The 13,320-nt window shown below is 52.3% G+C and overlaps 1 protein-coding gene across 10 annotated transcripts in view; it reads right to left on the bottom strand.

The window, feature by feature from the left end:
• SRGAP3 (SLIT-ROBO Rho GTPase activating protein 3) overlaps window positions 1-13,320 on the bottom strand; it is a 108,617-nt gene that overhangs the window by 61,932 nt on the left and 33,365 nt on the right. Inside the window, exon 2 of one of the 10 annotated variants that reach the window (XM_080605560.1) lies at window positions 8,282-8,396. The exons of the other annotated variants lie outside the window; for them this stretch is intronic. Within the exon in view, the coding sequence (XP_080461686.1) occupies window positions 8,282-8,303 (22 nt within the window). The 5' untranslated portion in view covers window positions 8,304-8,396. The remainder of the gene's footprint in view (window positions 1-8,281; window positions 8,397-13,320) is intronic. 10 annotated transcript variants of the gene reach the window in all.

The following is a 13,320-nucleotide window of genomic DNA, read 5'->3' as shown; positions in this document are numbered from 1 at the left end:
GGTCCTGTCCTTGGTAGCTGGGACTGCAATTGCTGCTGAAAACCAGCCCAGGCTTTACAGAAAGGTCTCACGTACACAGCACTGCAGCTTTGCTGTCATCAGAAAGCCTGCTCTGAGCTGTGACACCTCACGGCCACCTACGCAGCCGTGGCTTCCTACAGCCCCCAGCTTTCCAGCCGAGCAGGGACAGGATGCGAGATGGCAAGCTGGTGCTGTCATCCGCAGAGCTCCTCGGAAATGGCTTCCCTGGCTAAGCACGCCTGGTTACACATCGCTGCTCCTCGCGCACCCGTCCGCAGCCAAGCCCTGGGCAGCGAGCGGTGGCATTCACCGGAGCTCGGGAGGCAAAGGGTAACTGCCTGTGGATTAAGCCTCCTAAAAATCTCTGCTACATTCCTCCAGGATACTAAGGTACCAGTTTCGTAACAAAACGTTTTTAAAACCTTCACATTTCCCTGCTGACAAGAGTTTCCTTCCCACACAAGGTCAGTGAAAATTTCATTACATCCCATATGGATTTTACATTCCCACCCCTGCTGGTGCCAACACAGGACTTGCTTTACAGCTCTCTGCTTTGCTGAGCAAGTTTGATATAGATTTTTTTTTTTTTAAACACAAATTTGGTCTCTAGCTCTCTCGTCATAGAGGATTACAGCCTGAGGTGGTTTCTAGAACAGCTCTTAACAATTACGGCAATGCACAGAAATACAAAGAATATCAATAACGCTTCTCCAATCTTTTCAGTTCCCTGCCTCTCCCTATTTTTTTCCCAGATCTGAGCTTCTGCTGCCCATTTGATCTTTGTGTCTGACACGACAATGTCTCCTCGTCTCTGGCAGCAGTCATTCACGGCAGTTCAGATGCCAGCGACAAGCAGCACCTCAGCGAGGCTGCAGCGAGGGTGCTCTTGGTCATCCGGGCATCAGAGAGGCACATTTCGACTGTCTTCAGCAGAGTTTTCGCTGTTTCCCCACTCCTGTAAGGCACTGCTGTGACATTTTCAAGCTCCCCTGCACAAGTTCACCCAGGCCAGCGCCATCTCAGGACACAGTGGCAGAGAGCGGCCCCTCCAGACCCAGAGAGCCCATCAACTGTGACCCCGCAGCCACTCAGCTCTGAGCTGTCACACAGACAGGTGGAGACGGCCACTGACCCTTAGGACTTGTGGTGCATTTTAAACGGAAAAGGTTTGCAGTAGAAAACAAAATTAAGGGTTACTGGCATCGTTAATGCAGAAGACAGCAGCAAAAACACAGAAAACGACATTCTTCAGAGCTCCAGAGGTCTCCGTGAGTCAGTCGCTCACGAGCACAGCACCTGACAGAGCCTTCATTGTTGCTCCCCGGCTTCCATAGTTACTTTTCTGCTGCATGTGTGAGGCACCCTCGTTTCAATTAAAATGCACTTGCTTTTAAGTAGCCTTTTCAGATAATAATGAAAAATCCAGGCCGGCAGAAAAGCCTTTTTCCACCCTTCATGCCTGCTGCCTAGGGAACACAGCGCACTCGGAGGACACCCGTTTCCTCCTGCCTCGAGGTGGAGCTGGGGCCCAGCCTCGCCGATGGCGCCCGATGCCCTGCGGCCTCCCTCGGGGCCAGGAGCCGGGCAGGAGGACGAAATCCTCAGCAAAGGCAAAACCCAGCGCCCCGGGTGCGCCGTGACGGGCGCCAGCTGAGCGTGCAGGCCTCAAACCGCCCCGGCTCCCCCAGCGCTGCTCGCAAGCGTTTTCTGACCAATACCGCAAGCTGCATCAGTCCCGTCTGCCACGGGGGGATTAATAGCCCTTTAATTGCAATTTTCAACCGAGGGCCAACTGTATTTTCAGCATCAGACAAATGTCTCTTCGGTGCCTGACCCCGAAGCCTTGAACTCTGGGGGACAGGGCTAGGGAGATGGGGACGCCCCCGGGAAGAGGCGGCTAACTGCGTTCCTGTCACTGGGCAGCAGGCAGCCCTCTTCAGGCACTCGGCTGACTTGTCTCATGGAAGAAATGTTTCTTAGAAGAGATCTGAGCGAGACAAGCCCAAAGCACAGGCAACTGGGAACAGGACAGCTCACGTTCTCTGGAGGCACAGCGAAGGCCACAAAGCAGGAGCCGAGCTGCTGGAAGCCCGTCGGGTGCCCACCGCCACTCAGGGACCGTCCCCTCCACCCCGCAGCTCGCCGCGACAGCACCCCTCCTGCCAGTACCCGGGCTGGCCTTCTAAGCATTGCTAAACGTTTCTCAAAGACACAGCCTAAGCTTGGCTTGGACCCTGTCTTGGTTCCAAAAAAACACATTTATTTATTTAATTTTACACCCCACGCTTATGGCTTTCACTGCTAGAATGAAAAAAGGCTCCTTGCCATGACGACCAAACCTCACTACAAAAACTCTCCAACTCTGGCTTTTATCCAGCACCATTAGGACGTAAACACAAACACCACAAGTCTCCACCAGGAATATAGCTGCCTCACAATTTGTGTTTTTGAACATGAAATTTACAGGAACTTTTGCTTTAGGAAGAGCTAAAAGCGTTTGCCAAAAAGCAGAAAGCAAAGCATTAAGAAAGTTGTGTGGCTGGTCACATTTCCACACTAGTTTGTCTGAAATAATCCCACAATTTGATACATAATATATGAAATCACAAACAGTGCCAAATAAGAAGGCCAAAATGAGCTGTTCTACCAACAATGTGCTAGAAAGCCCCCCGAGTTCCCCTGAACTCTGCTGAACAACCGGCTTTCCACGTTTGCTGCTTCTTCTCCCCAGTTTGTTTGGTTCTGCTCATAAGAAAGTAGTTTGCAGTGTGAGCAGTCCTGCTATTTAAAACGCAGAATCAGAGGCAGAAAAAGCAAGACAAATTATTTCCTCAGCTCTTCTGAAATATAATGGCAGGGATATCGGAGAAAACAAAATTCCTTGGCAAACGAAGGCACAGCAACAATGCTTAAGACGAACGGCAGGACTGCTAATCCAGCCGAGACACGGAACATCTGTACTCAGAAGTCCTGGTGATTTGGCTTTGGTAACTATTTTCAAATTACTTACCCCACTCCGCACCCGCTGACTGCTCGTTACTGCTAGGCCACGCACGCGGCCACGGGAGATGCCAGCAGGGACGGGGTTTTCAGAGGGCACGCAGGGCAGCCCCGCAGCCCTCCCCGAGGACAGGCTGCTGCGGGCGCAAGGGGCAGCCAGCGGGAAGGGACGGGACGGGGCAGGACAGGACACCCCACCAGGCAGCATGGAGCACTGGTGTCTTCACGCCCAGTTTTAGCCTGGCAAAACCTCAGCCTCCAAGACTTTTGAATCTCCCCAGGCAGGGGACTATGGCCCTTGCAGAGCCCGGATGACAGATCGCACGGTCAATCCAAGATTACCAGAAAATCTTATTACAAGAAAAACCTCGGACATCTAAGCTTCGGTGGGTTTATAAATGAATGGCAACAGTAAAAATTGCAACCCAAAAAAAATCTACAACCCAAAAACTTGGAGTTATTCAAAACCTTTCAGAAAACTGACAGCTGAGTGGGTATACAGTTGTAGGGTACAAATATAGCAAGGGGAGTAGAAACAGCCCCAAGAAAGCGGTGATTTAAATCAGAGTACTAGCATGAGATGAACAGACTGGCCATGAAGAAAGTCAGGTTAGAAATCAAAAAATCTTAGTGTCCTAGGTCAGGCAGCAGGAGGCGTGGGAGGCGATGTCGCTGTTCTGAGGATGGCAGCCGATGACACCGCGGTGGGGATGTGAAGCTGCTCGTGGCCAGTGGCTGGGTTGGATGTCTGGGCAGCACGTCCTCGGCAGGCCTACACGCGGATGGAAGGAGGCCGGGGGCTCGGGGGAGCTGTATTTTGACATTGCGATTATTACAACCCAGTTACAAAACTGAACCCGGCTGAAATCTTGTGCATGGCTTGCAACAGAACACTGTGCTAATACAGACAACTGCAAAGAGCTACACAGAGGAAGCAATCCTTTCTGATATGGCCTTTGTAACATTAGGCGCTGCTCCCACGCTGCCACACGAGGACTTACAGCTGCTCAGACATCTTCTGCCAGACATCAGCCTCCGCAATGCCAGCGCGCAGAGGCAGAGCTCAACCAATGTCAACAGCAAGGTCCGTTGCACAAAGTGGGAGAAAGATCTCTGGGGAAAAGTGTTTTTGTCATTGTTTTCCTGACACAGCCCGTCTCAAGAGCGCTCTCTCTGGCTACCAGCGGCCCCAGGCACGGTGGCTCTCTCCACGCCAGCTGCAGACAGCGATGCTCTGCCCGGCCCCGGTGGCTGTGGCTGCTCCCTGTCCCCACGGCGCACGGGGCCAGCAGCACGACGATGGCTGAGCCCCACTCTTACTGCGGCGGCCCTCGGTGAGGGCAGCTCGCACCAGCAATGCAACAAACTGAATCTGAGGTACTGGTGTTTGACTTCTGACACGGGCCTTCAGAAATCCTGGAGCCAGCGCGACTACGTCACAGTAAGCCCAACCCTCCCATCTTGAGGGAGCTCTGCATTTGGGCTGGAAACTGGTATTCACGGGCGTGCCAATGAAAAAAGGCACTTTCTCTAGCTTTTTCAAGGCTTCAGAACAGTGCTGCTTGGGTTGATGCTGACATGCTGGCCAGTAGATCAGGTTAAATCTCATTTTTTCCTATCCTAGACTGCTCATCTCATCCCTTCCCCAGTGAGGACAATATTGGCAGGATTTACAGAGCCAGAGTATGATTACACGCATTCAAATAACATACCTCTGACAACACAGATGATGCAGTGCTTTACAAAGAACAAAATTCTTTGTGACTAACTGTGGCCAATTTGAGCATTCAAATTAGAAGTAACATGCTTGTGTGGAGAGGTCAAGATGAACACAGTACGCTCAGTTCCAGTTCATTATTAACGTGTTGCTACTTCCACCGGTTCCACCCTCAGTTTACTGAAGGTTATTTTCCTTTTTATTTTTTTTTAATCTAACAATGAAACCCCCAGACGAGTGCTGCTAGTCTAATGCAACTTTTACCAGTGGTATCTGTTATTATTCACTTACTGTGTTCTCATATATTTCATATATTCTCCTGGGCAAGAGAACTCTGAGTTTCAGAAATTCATAAACATGATGTTGAAATCCTGGCCATGGCTGAAACTGTGGCAAAACTCCCACAAACTTCAATGCAGCTAGGATTTCATCCTAGCAAATGCAGTAAATGAGACAACCACGTTCTCCAGAAGTTATTCTGCAAGTCTCTCCCTCTTCCAGTAACCCCTGGCTCCAATGCTTCTTACCTCAAATGCTGATAAAGGCCAGGCTCCTTAATTGACATCAACCACAATGGAAACAAACACACATCCACAAAATCCAGGGTGGACTTGATGATGTTATGGGTCTTTTCCGACCTAAATGATGCTATGGTTGTAAGCTGATCAGCACCCTACTTTTCCATGGACATCTACTCTAAAAATTAGTTTCTTCATAAACTATAAAATCTTGGACAAAAAAAATGAAATAAGTTTGAGTGAAACAACTGTAAGCTAAACAGCAGAATTACTGTTGGTAATTGCACTTTTCCTCATCTCACCTTAGGGCAAACAACCAGATAACACGAATAGCAGCGCTTTCTGTTGCTGTACCTTCAACACGAAGCTCGCAACCTGACAACGCACCTTTACAACGATCTATGCATTTACCCCAGTGCGACAAATTCAGCCAGATCCCGACAGAGCCTGCTGCCCAAAGGGAGCAGCACGGGCACTGGAGCAGGACCAGCCCCTCCAGACGGTGCCCCCTGGAGCTGTCCCTGGCAGGGGCACTCGAGATTGTTCTGACCCATATGAGCTCTCTGTTGTCTAGTAAGGAGTGAGCTCATGGGGGAGATATTCCTGGTGCTGGTTTGTGGAGGAAGTTGAGACATTTTGTTCCTCCCCAGCCATATCTTCTCATGAATATCCCATACATAAGACAGATACAAGAACCCTGGTTTTGGCCACCAAGGCTACTGGTGGGCGTTGCACATGAATGCAGAGAAACAGCCTGTGCTTGGCTTCTTTAGGAATCCAGGGTTAAAAAAAATGGTCTCACGGGGAGATGAGGTAATAAGAAACACAGAAGGAAACACCCCTGAGTAAGGCTTAGAGCATTTGCAAAGGGCAGAACGAGGGAAATTCCAACCAAGGCAACCTTGGTGATGGACTCACCAAGCAGAGAAACACAGCTCCCTCCTCCACAGCGGCTGAGCAACTTTCATCTGCAGAAAAGTGAATTGAAAAAAAAAAAAGCAATAATCCCCCCAGATGTGAACTGCTACCAGCATGTGCTGGCAGGTCACCTCACCTTCCAGAAACGCTTTATGTTCTGCAGGAGTTATCATACCTGAATAGTTCTGTCTGTTCTAGAGACCGCTCACTGGCCCAGAAATGCGATAAGAAGGCATTTCTCACAAAGTTTATCTACGCAAAGTTTCTAATGAGGAATTTGACTAAGGTAGTAATTCAGAATTTATCTGAAATAAAACAGACCTGTTACAAAGTCCACAAATGAGCAACATATCACAAGTTTTGGACAGACTTATTAAGCAAAACCAATCATACACAGGGAAAAGCAGGTAAAAAAATTACAGTGGAAGAAGCCTGAAAGTTAAACCTCATGAGGGTCGATTGCCTGAACTGAAACTGAGAGGCCACAACAGTTCAGCACAAGCCGGGAGGGAAGCCTGAGGCCAGCGGCCCGGTCCCCGCCATGCAGCGATGCTGCAGCCGAAGCGACCTGCCCGTCCTTTGGGGGTTGGACCCGACGATCCCTTGAGGTCCCTTCCAAGCCCTACAATTCTGTGATTCTGTCTCGCCCCGCGGGGCCTCCCAGCAGAGTCAGCCTCGCCAGCAGGGAGGCCGAGCACGCTCCTTCCCCAGGAGGTCCCATTGTCAGCAGGCCCCCGCGGCAGGGCCCCGCCAGCACCAGGCTCGGCATCAGGCAGCTGCTCAGATGCCAGAGGACAAAAGCGGGGTTTCTCTAGCAACGGGGTGCGATGAAGGCTGCCAGGCACCTCCTCCTCCTCCGGCGGCAGGACCAAGCTGACGGCACTCAGCGCCGATGGGTTTTCAGGAGCAGGCCTGGGCCTGGCTGCTGGCCCCGTCCCTGGGCAGGAGCAGAGCAGCGGCAGCACCGGGCCTCTTCTGGCCTGCACCACACCGTCCTCCGCAGCCCAGAGCTGAGACAGCCAGGTCGCTTGCAAAAAAGCTCAGAAATGCATTAGAAAAAGAGATACCTACAATATTATTTTTAAACACTGTAAAAAGAGAATCGCCTCTAAGGCTCAGAGATCTCCGAGAGCTGCGGCATTTACCGCCCTGAACAATAAACACAAAGAACATAGGTGATTTTGAAGGAAATTTAGTGCTTGAGAAGATGCTGAACTCTCTGTCCAGGAGAACAATGTCTTCAGCTGATCTTCAAAATGGACAGTCTAGGAGAGTCATTCCCGTAACATATGTTTCACCCCACTGATTCGAGACAAGTGAGAAAATATGCTTGGCAACAAAAACCATTATTTTCCTCACCACTGGGATTAGACCCAATAGTTTATTGCAAATATAATATGGCAAGTTGGACTCAAAGGAGAATCCAGTTCTTCTACAAATATGGAACACACTGCAAGGGCTACTTGACTCCAAGCTTCTTTCATTTTCTCCTCCAGATTGCGCATGTTTTTCTTTCACTAAACACCCAACCCTCTTCCACACAGAATCGCCTCTTACATACTTTCTAGCGCTTTGCCATCCTGTTTGTCAACCATATGCACCGTTCCCCCCGGCAGAGCCCTTGCATGCACGATCCAACACATCACTAGGCCTGGTTCAGAATTAAAATGCCAGTGGGGCCACTGGAGCTACACAGACGGGAGCACCTGCACCAAACCCCTGCCAGCTGCACCTCCTCCTGCAGCGCCCCAGAGCCGGCCGGGAGCAGCCCTGGTGCTGAAGGCGCTTGAGAGACTCAGGGAAGGAGCAGAGCAAATGGCTCCAGGCAAGTAAACATGCCTCCCTCCTCACACGTGCTGCTCTTAGCAATCCTGTCTAGAAGCAGCCAAGATATTTGGCTCTTAGCAACACAAAGAGACAAGCCTTTAATCTAAAGCTAGAAGTTTCAGATTTTAAAAAATAATTTCAAAATAGGGAAGAAAAACACTGCTCAAGTCCAAAACCAGCTCCTATAGCATTGGCTGTCTTTCGTTCAACTTTTTTCATGCATTTCTTTAATCCCCAGTTTAGGCAGGTGCGGCAGGAGACAGGCTGCTGGCAGGCGCACCTCCGACGGAGGGCGGCTCCATCACATCACGCAGCCGGTTTGTGCCTTCTTGCCCACGGGGGGCTCTTGGGGCACCTTGTGCTGGGCTCTGAGGTAACCTCCTCGCTTGTTACTGCTGAAAAAGGAAGTGAAAACGTGTGAAATTAGATCTTAAATCGAGTAGTTTCCTCCTCAGAAGAAACTCTCTGCCCTCCAGGCCCCGCGGGGCGCAGGGAGGCCGGGGGCAGCGTGTCCCCAGACGAGGCCGCAGCCACGAGGAGCGTGCCTCCCGCGTGGTGCCGCAAGCCTCCGCGCCACCGCCGTGCCCTGGGACACGGCTTCCCCGCAGAAGCAACGCGGCTGCGGTTCTCCAGCTGCTGCTCACGGCTCGTTTTCCGCCCTGCTCTCCACAGTTACCTACCGGGTTTGTTTCTAATGAGACTCGCCTGCACAGCTAACGCCTCCGCAGACAAACCAGCCGGTAAATAAACCAGCTCAGCTCTTTTCCACCAGCCACACTTCCTGGAGCAGCAGCCCTGCTGACGGATGCACGCAGACATCAGCGTACACGCGTGCATAGCAGGGCCTGCTGTTCAGAGTTTCACTGTCCATCGTTAGGCTTTTTCTGTTAACAGCTACCACAGCAGTCAGACGGTCGTACCAGCGGCTACACGAACTCCCGCTGCCTGCATCACCTTTGAGAGGTCCAAGTGGAGCATGGGTAAAAGTCGGCATAAAATGGCTTTCCGGCACCTTCCACGGGTGTCGTTCTGTCTGTCGCACTGCACTCCCGAAACGGCGACCTGGCATAACCCCTGCGGGCCCGGCGCCTCCTGAGCGCACGGCAGGGGCAGGCGCTGCTACCATTTTCATGAGATGTTTGCTCCTCCATCCCTGTACAAACAGGTTCCGCACACCCACGAGCAACCGCTGGTCAGCAGGGCGCAGGCAGACGTCCGTGCCTTCCCTGACCGAGACGCCGACGCCTCTGCACTGGGGCAGCACGCAGCAGCTTTCTGCGAAGCGACGCAAGCCGAAGGTCTGCCCGTGCGACCTTCCAGCTCCCAGGCAGCGGCACCGTAACAGGGAACGCCACGTGCAGAGAAAGCCCTGCCAGCCACGCAGCCTCCTCTTCCTATCCCCTCCCCTCCAGCCTGCAGGAACTAGACCAGGCACCCTGAGAGACCAGAGCTGCGGTCAGCACGGCGATCTGGAGAAACACCCAGAGCCGAGGAAGCTCCAGAGCAGTTGCCTGCAGCCACCTCGCTTCCCACTCCCCTGCAGGCCACGGGCTCTGCGCCTAACAGCATGCGAGCCGAGGCCATCTGCAGGCACACAGGAAGCCAGACAGGAGTGCTCTACGCCAAAGAAAAGTTGGTGGGAACAGATCTGGGGCAAAAAGTGATTTATTTTGTAAAAGCCACCTGTGATTGTCACTGTTCCTACAGACAAAGCGGCATCACGCTGCTTTGGCAGATCCAGCTTCCAGGAAACTGCGTTCGTTTCTTTCTGGTTAAAAGAAGCTTCACGTTCGCCTTATCTTACTAAAAATATCTCTTTCTCATCATTGTTTCTTCCTTCAAAGAATTTCAGAGCATTTTGCGCTAGCACGTCTACTAGCCTTCTTTATAGGCCAGAAAGGAAATAAGCACTACAACAAATGATGAACAAAGAGAAACTTTATTTTTTTATATCCAAGCTCAAGTGACAAGGGAACGGTAGTGAACCGCAGGGCTGTACTTCTGGCCTCCTGCTCAGAAGCACATTTAAGACCGCCTTGCCCGTAACACCTTCTTGCAACTACCACCAGTGCCCCAGTACAACTGTGTCCTTCCTGCTTCAGAGATGCACTTCGTTAGTCAGCCTCCTAACGAACGCTCCCCCGCACACAGCAGATGCGTTGCAGTGTCTGTGTTCTGCAACGTTAGTGTTAGAAAGCCAAATGCCAGCCCCGTTTCATGGCATTACTTCAGGAAGGAGAGGTTTGACTGAGCTTGCTGCAAAGGCTGCCAGTGAGAGAGGATCCTGGAGGAAAAACAATCATCCTTTTCCTGCTTTGTACGTGCCAAAAAGCATCACATTTGGTCTGCAGCCACTGGCGGCCTCAAACCAAAGCACTCTTACCAGAGCACAAGAAAACTGCTGGCTTGAAGAAAGCTTTGTAAAATAATTTTTTTAAAAGGGGGGATGGGGTCAGGGCTGGGCAAGTCCTCGTCATGCCAGATGTCTCTGACAAGGCAGAGCTGAAATGAGAGTTGGAGCTCTACACTTTCCCTTCCATAACGCCCCTGTCAGGAGCTAAATACAGTTATGATTTTATGAATTAAAGTACTAATAGAAGACAACTGACAGCAGAACATGCCCAGTTCTCGTATCGGAACACCATCACTTGGGATGTAGGAACAGTCCTACAAAAACACGGTTTTGCTCAAAACGATGTGCTGGGACCGTCACAGCACCCCCACGGTCGCACTGCTCTGATGGGCCTTTAAACGCCGAGCGGACTTGTCTGAGCCTCCAGAGGTGCTCCAGCACGCCTCTCCCCCGCTCCAGGTAGCGGGGCGAAAGAAATCCTCACGTACAGCAGGCCTACTCCCAGCAGCCTCCCCCCCCCCGGGCAGGGCTCCCTACCCCCAACAAGAGCGGCGCTTTGCTGCAGGCCTGCTGAAGCAGGCGGGTGGCATTCAGCCCTTCCGCAGCCGGGGAGATGCTCCCCACAGCACCACCCGTTTCATGTACGGAACAAAGGCAGAGCGGGGCAGCTTCCAGACAGCTCCCGGGGAACACAGATCAAAGCTGAGGTGGCGACAATGGAGGCTTGAAGTAATTAAGCCGGTCAAGCACTTAAACGAGTCAAACCTCTCCCACGGAGAAGGACCACGGCCGAGGATCTCGCAGGCTGCTGCTCACGGCCTGCTCTGCTTGCGAACCACGCACGCGGCAGCGCTTGCTCGGCCGGCGGGGAGGTGGCGTTCGGCAGGGGCTTTGCAGAGCCGCAGCAGTCACTGACATCACGCCTTCCTCGCGCGCCGACTGTCAGCTGGAAACAGACTTGCTCGTGCTGCAACGGCACCGTGCAGCAGAAACGCAGGACAAGTTTTGAGCGAAGCAAAGCACCCGGTTTTCTCCCATTATGCAGCATGCCCAAATGCACGCCACTTCACCCTGCTTGGAAAGCCTGCTTCCCTTGGACAGCAACTGGGAAAAAAAAAAGTATTTTATTCTTAACTCCAGCCTAGCCTCAAGACCAAAACTTTCCACGGATCAGGACTGTCTGACAACAAATGTAATGGTGTGTTGCAATTACGTTTGATTTAAAAACAGAAACAGAATTTCAAATTTCAAAATGAATTCAAGCATAGACAAACAAACACCCAGATAAATCTGTAAGCAAAACTGGTCCTCAAGTGAACGTACTGCAAATTTTTCCACGGGGCATCAGCAGCTCTCACATACTGAGCGTCTAAATGCCAACTCCTAATGAATCCAATGCGCTGATGACTACACTGTTTTCTAAAGAACTTGGCAAGATGTTCAGCATTATTAGAGAAGAGAGGAAAAACATAAAGCGGAATTTAGTCATTTTATACCCTTTCTTCCAATAACTGAAGAAACATCCATGCTCTGTCAAGGTAACTGCAGACATTTCCATTGGAATACGAGGCAGGAGGGCCTGATGCGAAGAGGAGCCAACTCCACAAACCTGACTCCAAACTCCCCACCAGAGGCATTCAGGGATCAGAGCTGTTCTGAGAGACACAGGCAGCATCCTGCAGCTTTCAGAAGTCCCTCAAGAGAGGCTTTTTCTGTCCTCCCCCAGCAGGGAGTCACTCCTCAGTGCTTCATCCCAGCGAGCTCAGTCCCACCTACGAACCGGGGCAGACCAGCAAAACCCCTGCTTCACGGCCCAGCTGCCCGTCAGCTCTCAGAAGTCCAGTTTTCAGTCTGTACAATATCGAGTTTACCTTCGCCATAAGGAAGTTTTCTTTGATTACAGTCTCCAACAAGCCTTGGCCAAACTTGTGAGCTGTCCAGAAAAGCCAACCGTATGATACCCTCCTTCTTGTAGTCAGGAATTCTTTCTGGAGAGTAATTTTCCTTCTTTCTTAACAATAATTGCCATGTCAGTCAGAAATGACTCAGGATTTTGCAACAGCTTTCTGGCACAGAAAGCACACCTCCAAACCGGGCGGTAACGCAGCGAGCAGGAGAGGGGTCGGTGCGTGTGCACGTGTGCATACACACCCGGGCGCGCACGCCCTTCTGCGGGCGGCAGCGAGAAGCCCAGACGCCCGGTCCCTACAGGGCACGCGGAGCAGAGCTCAACGCAAGCACAAGCGCTGCACCGGGAGGTCAGGACAGGGCTCGCAACGCCCCGCCAGGAGCACGCCCGGCAGCACACCCGGAACACGGTGGGGAAGGGCGAAGGGAGGGACACAGCGAAGGACGGGGACAGCAGGGAGCACCCAACGGCCAGGCCCTCCTCCAGAGCAGGAGGGATGCCAGCGGTGCTTTGGGTTCAAAACACACAACCCCCACAGCAGCGGATGAAGCCGGCAATATATATTTAAAGCCATGAATCTTTACTCTTGCAGGGGAAGGTGCCACCTCGGTGCATCACATCAGCTGCCCGTCCCAGGGGGATCGATGCCCTGCCGTCATTCCCTGCACACCCTGGGCACTGCAACCCCCGGGGCTGCTGGCAGGGGCCGAGCCTGTGGGCACCACCAGCGATACTCCGGGAGTACCCCAGGATTGCTGAAGGTGGGGCCTGGCCCAAAGGGACTACAGCAAGAAGGCATTTAAACGGTGCCTTACAATACAGCTACTTTTTGGAGCAGTCCCTGGGCAATATGGGACATACATTAGTGGCAATGCAACCGTTCAAATGGAAACGGACAAAAGCGCAAAGGAACCCACCGAGACGCCGGCCAGCAGTGACACAGAGCAGCTCCGGGAACCGCCCGGGCTGCGGCCGGACCCCAGCCCCGCCGAGCAGCACGCGCGGGCTGCGCCGCGGCGAGATGGCCGGGAGGCACCGGGCCAGCCCCCGTTTGTGC

This window comes from Anser brachyrhynchus, assembly GCF_964034855.1.
Source record: "Anser brachyrhynchus genome assembly, chromosome: 10".
Taxonomy (NCBI): domain Eukaryota; kingdom Metazoa; phylum Chordata; class Aves; order Anseriformes; family Anatidae; genus Anser; species Anser brachyrhynchus.
The sequence above is the reverse complement of the archived record's forward strand: the minus strand, read 5'-3'. Positions and strand labels throughout refer to the sequence as shown.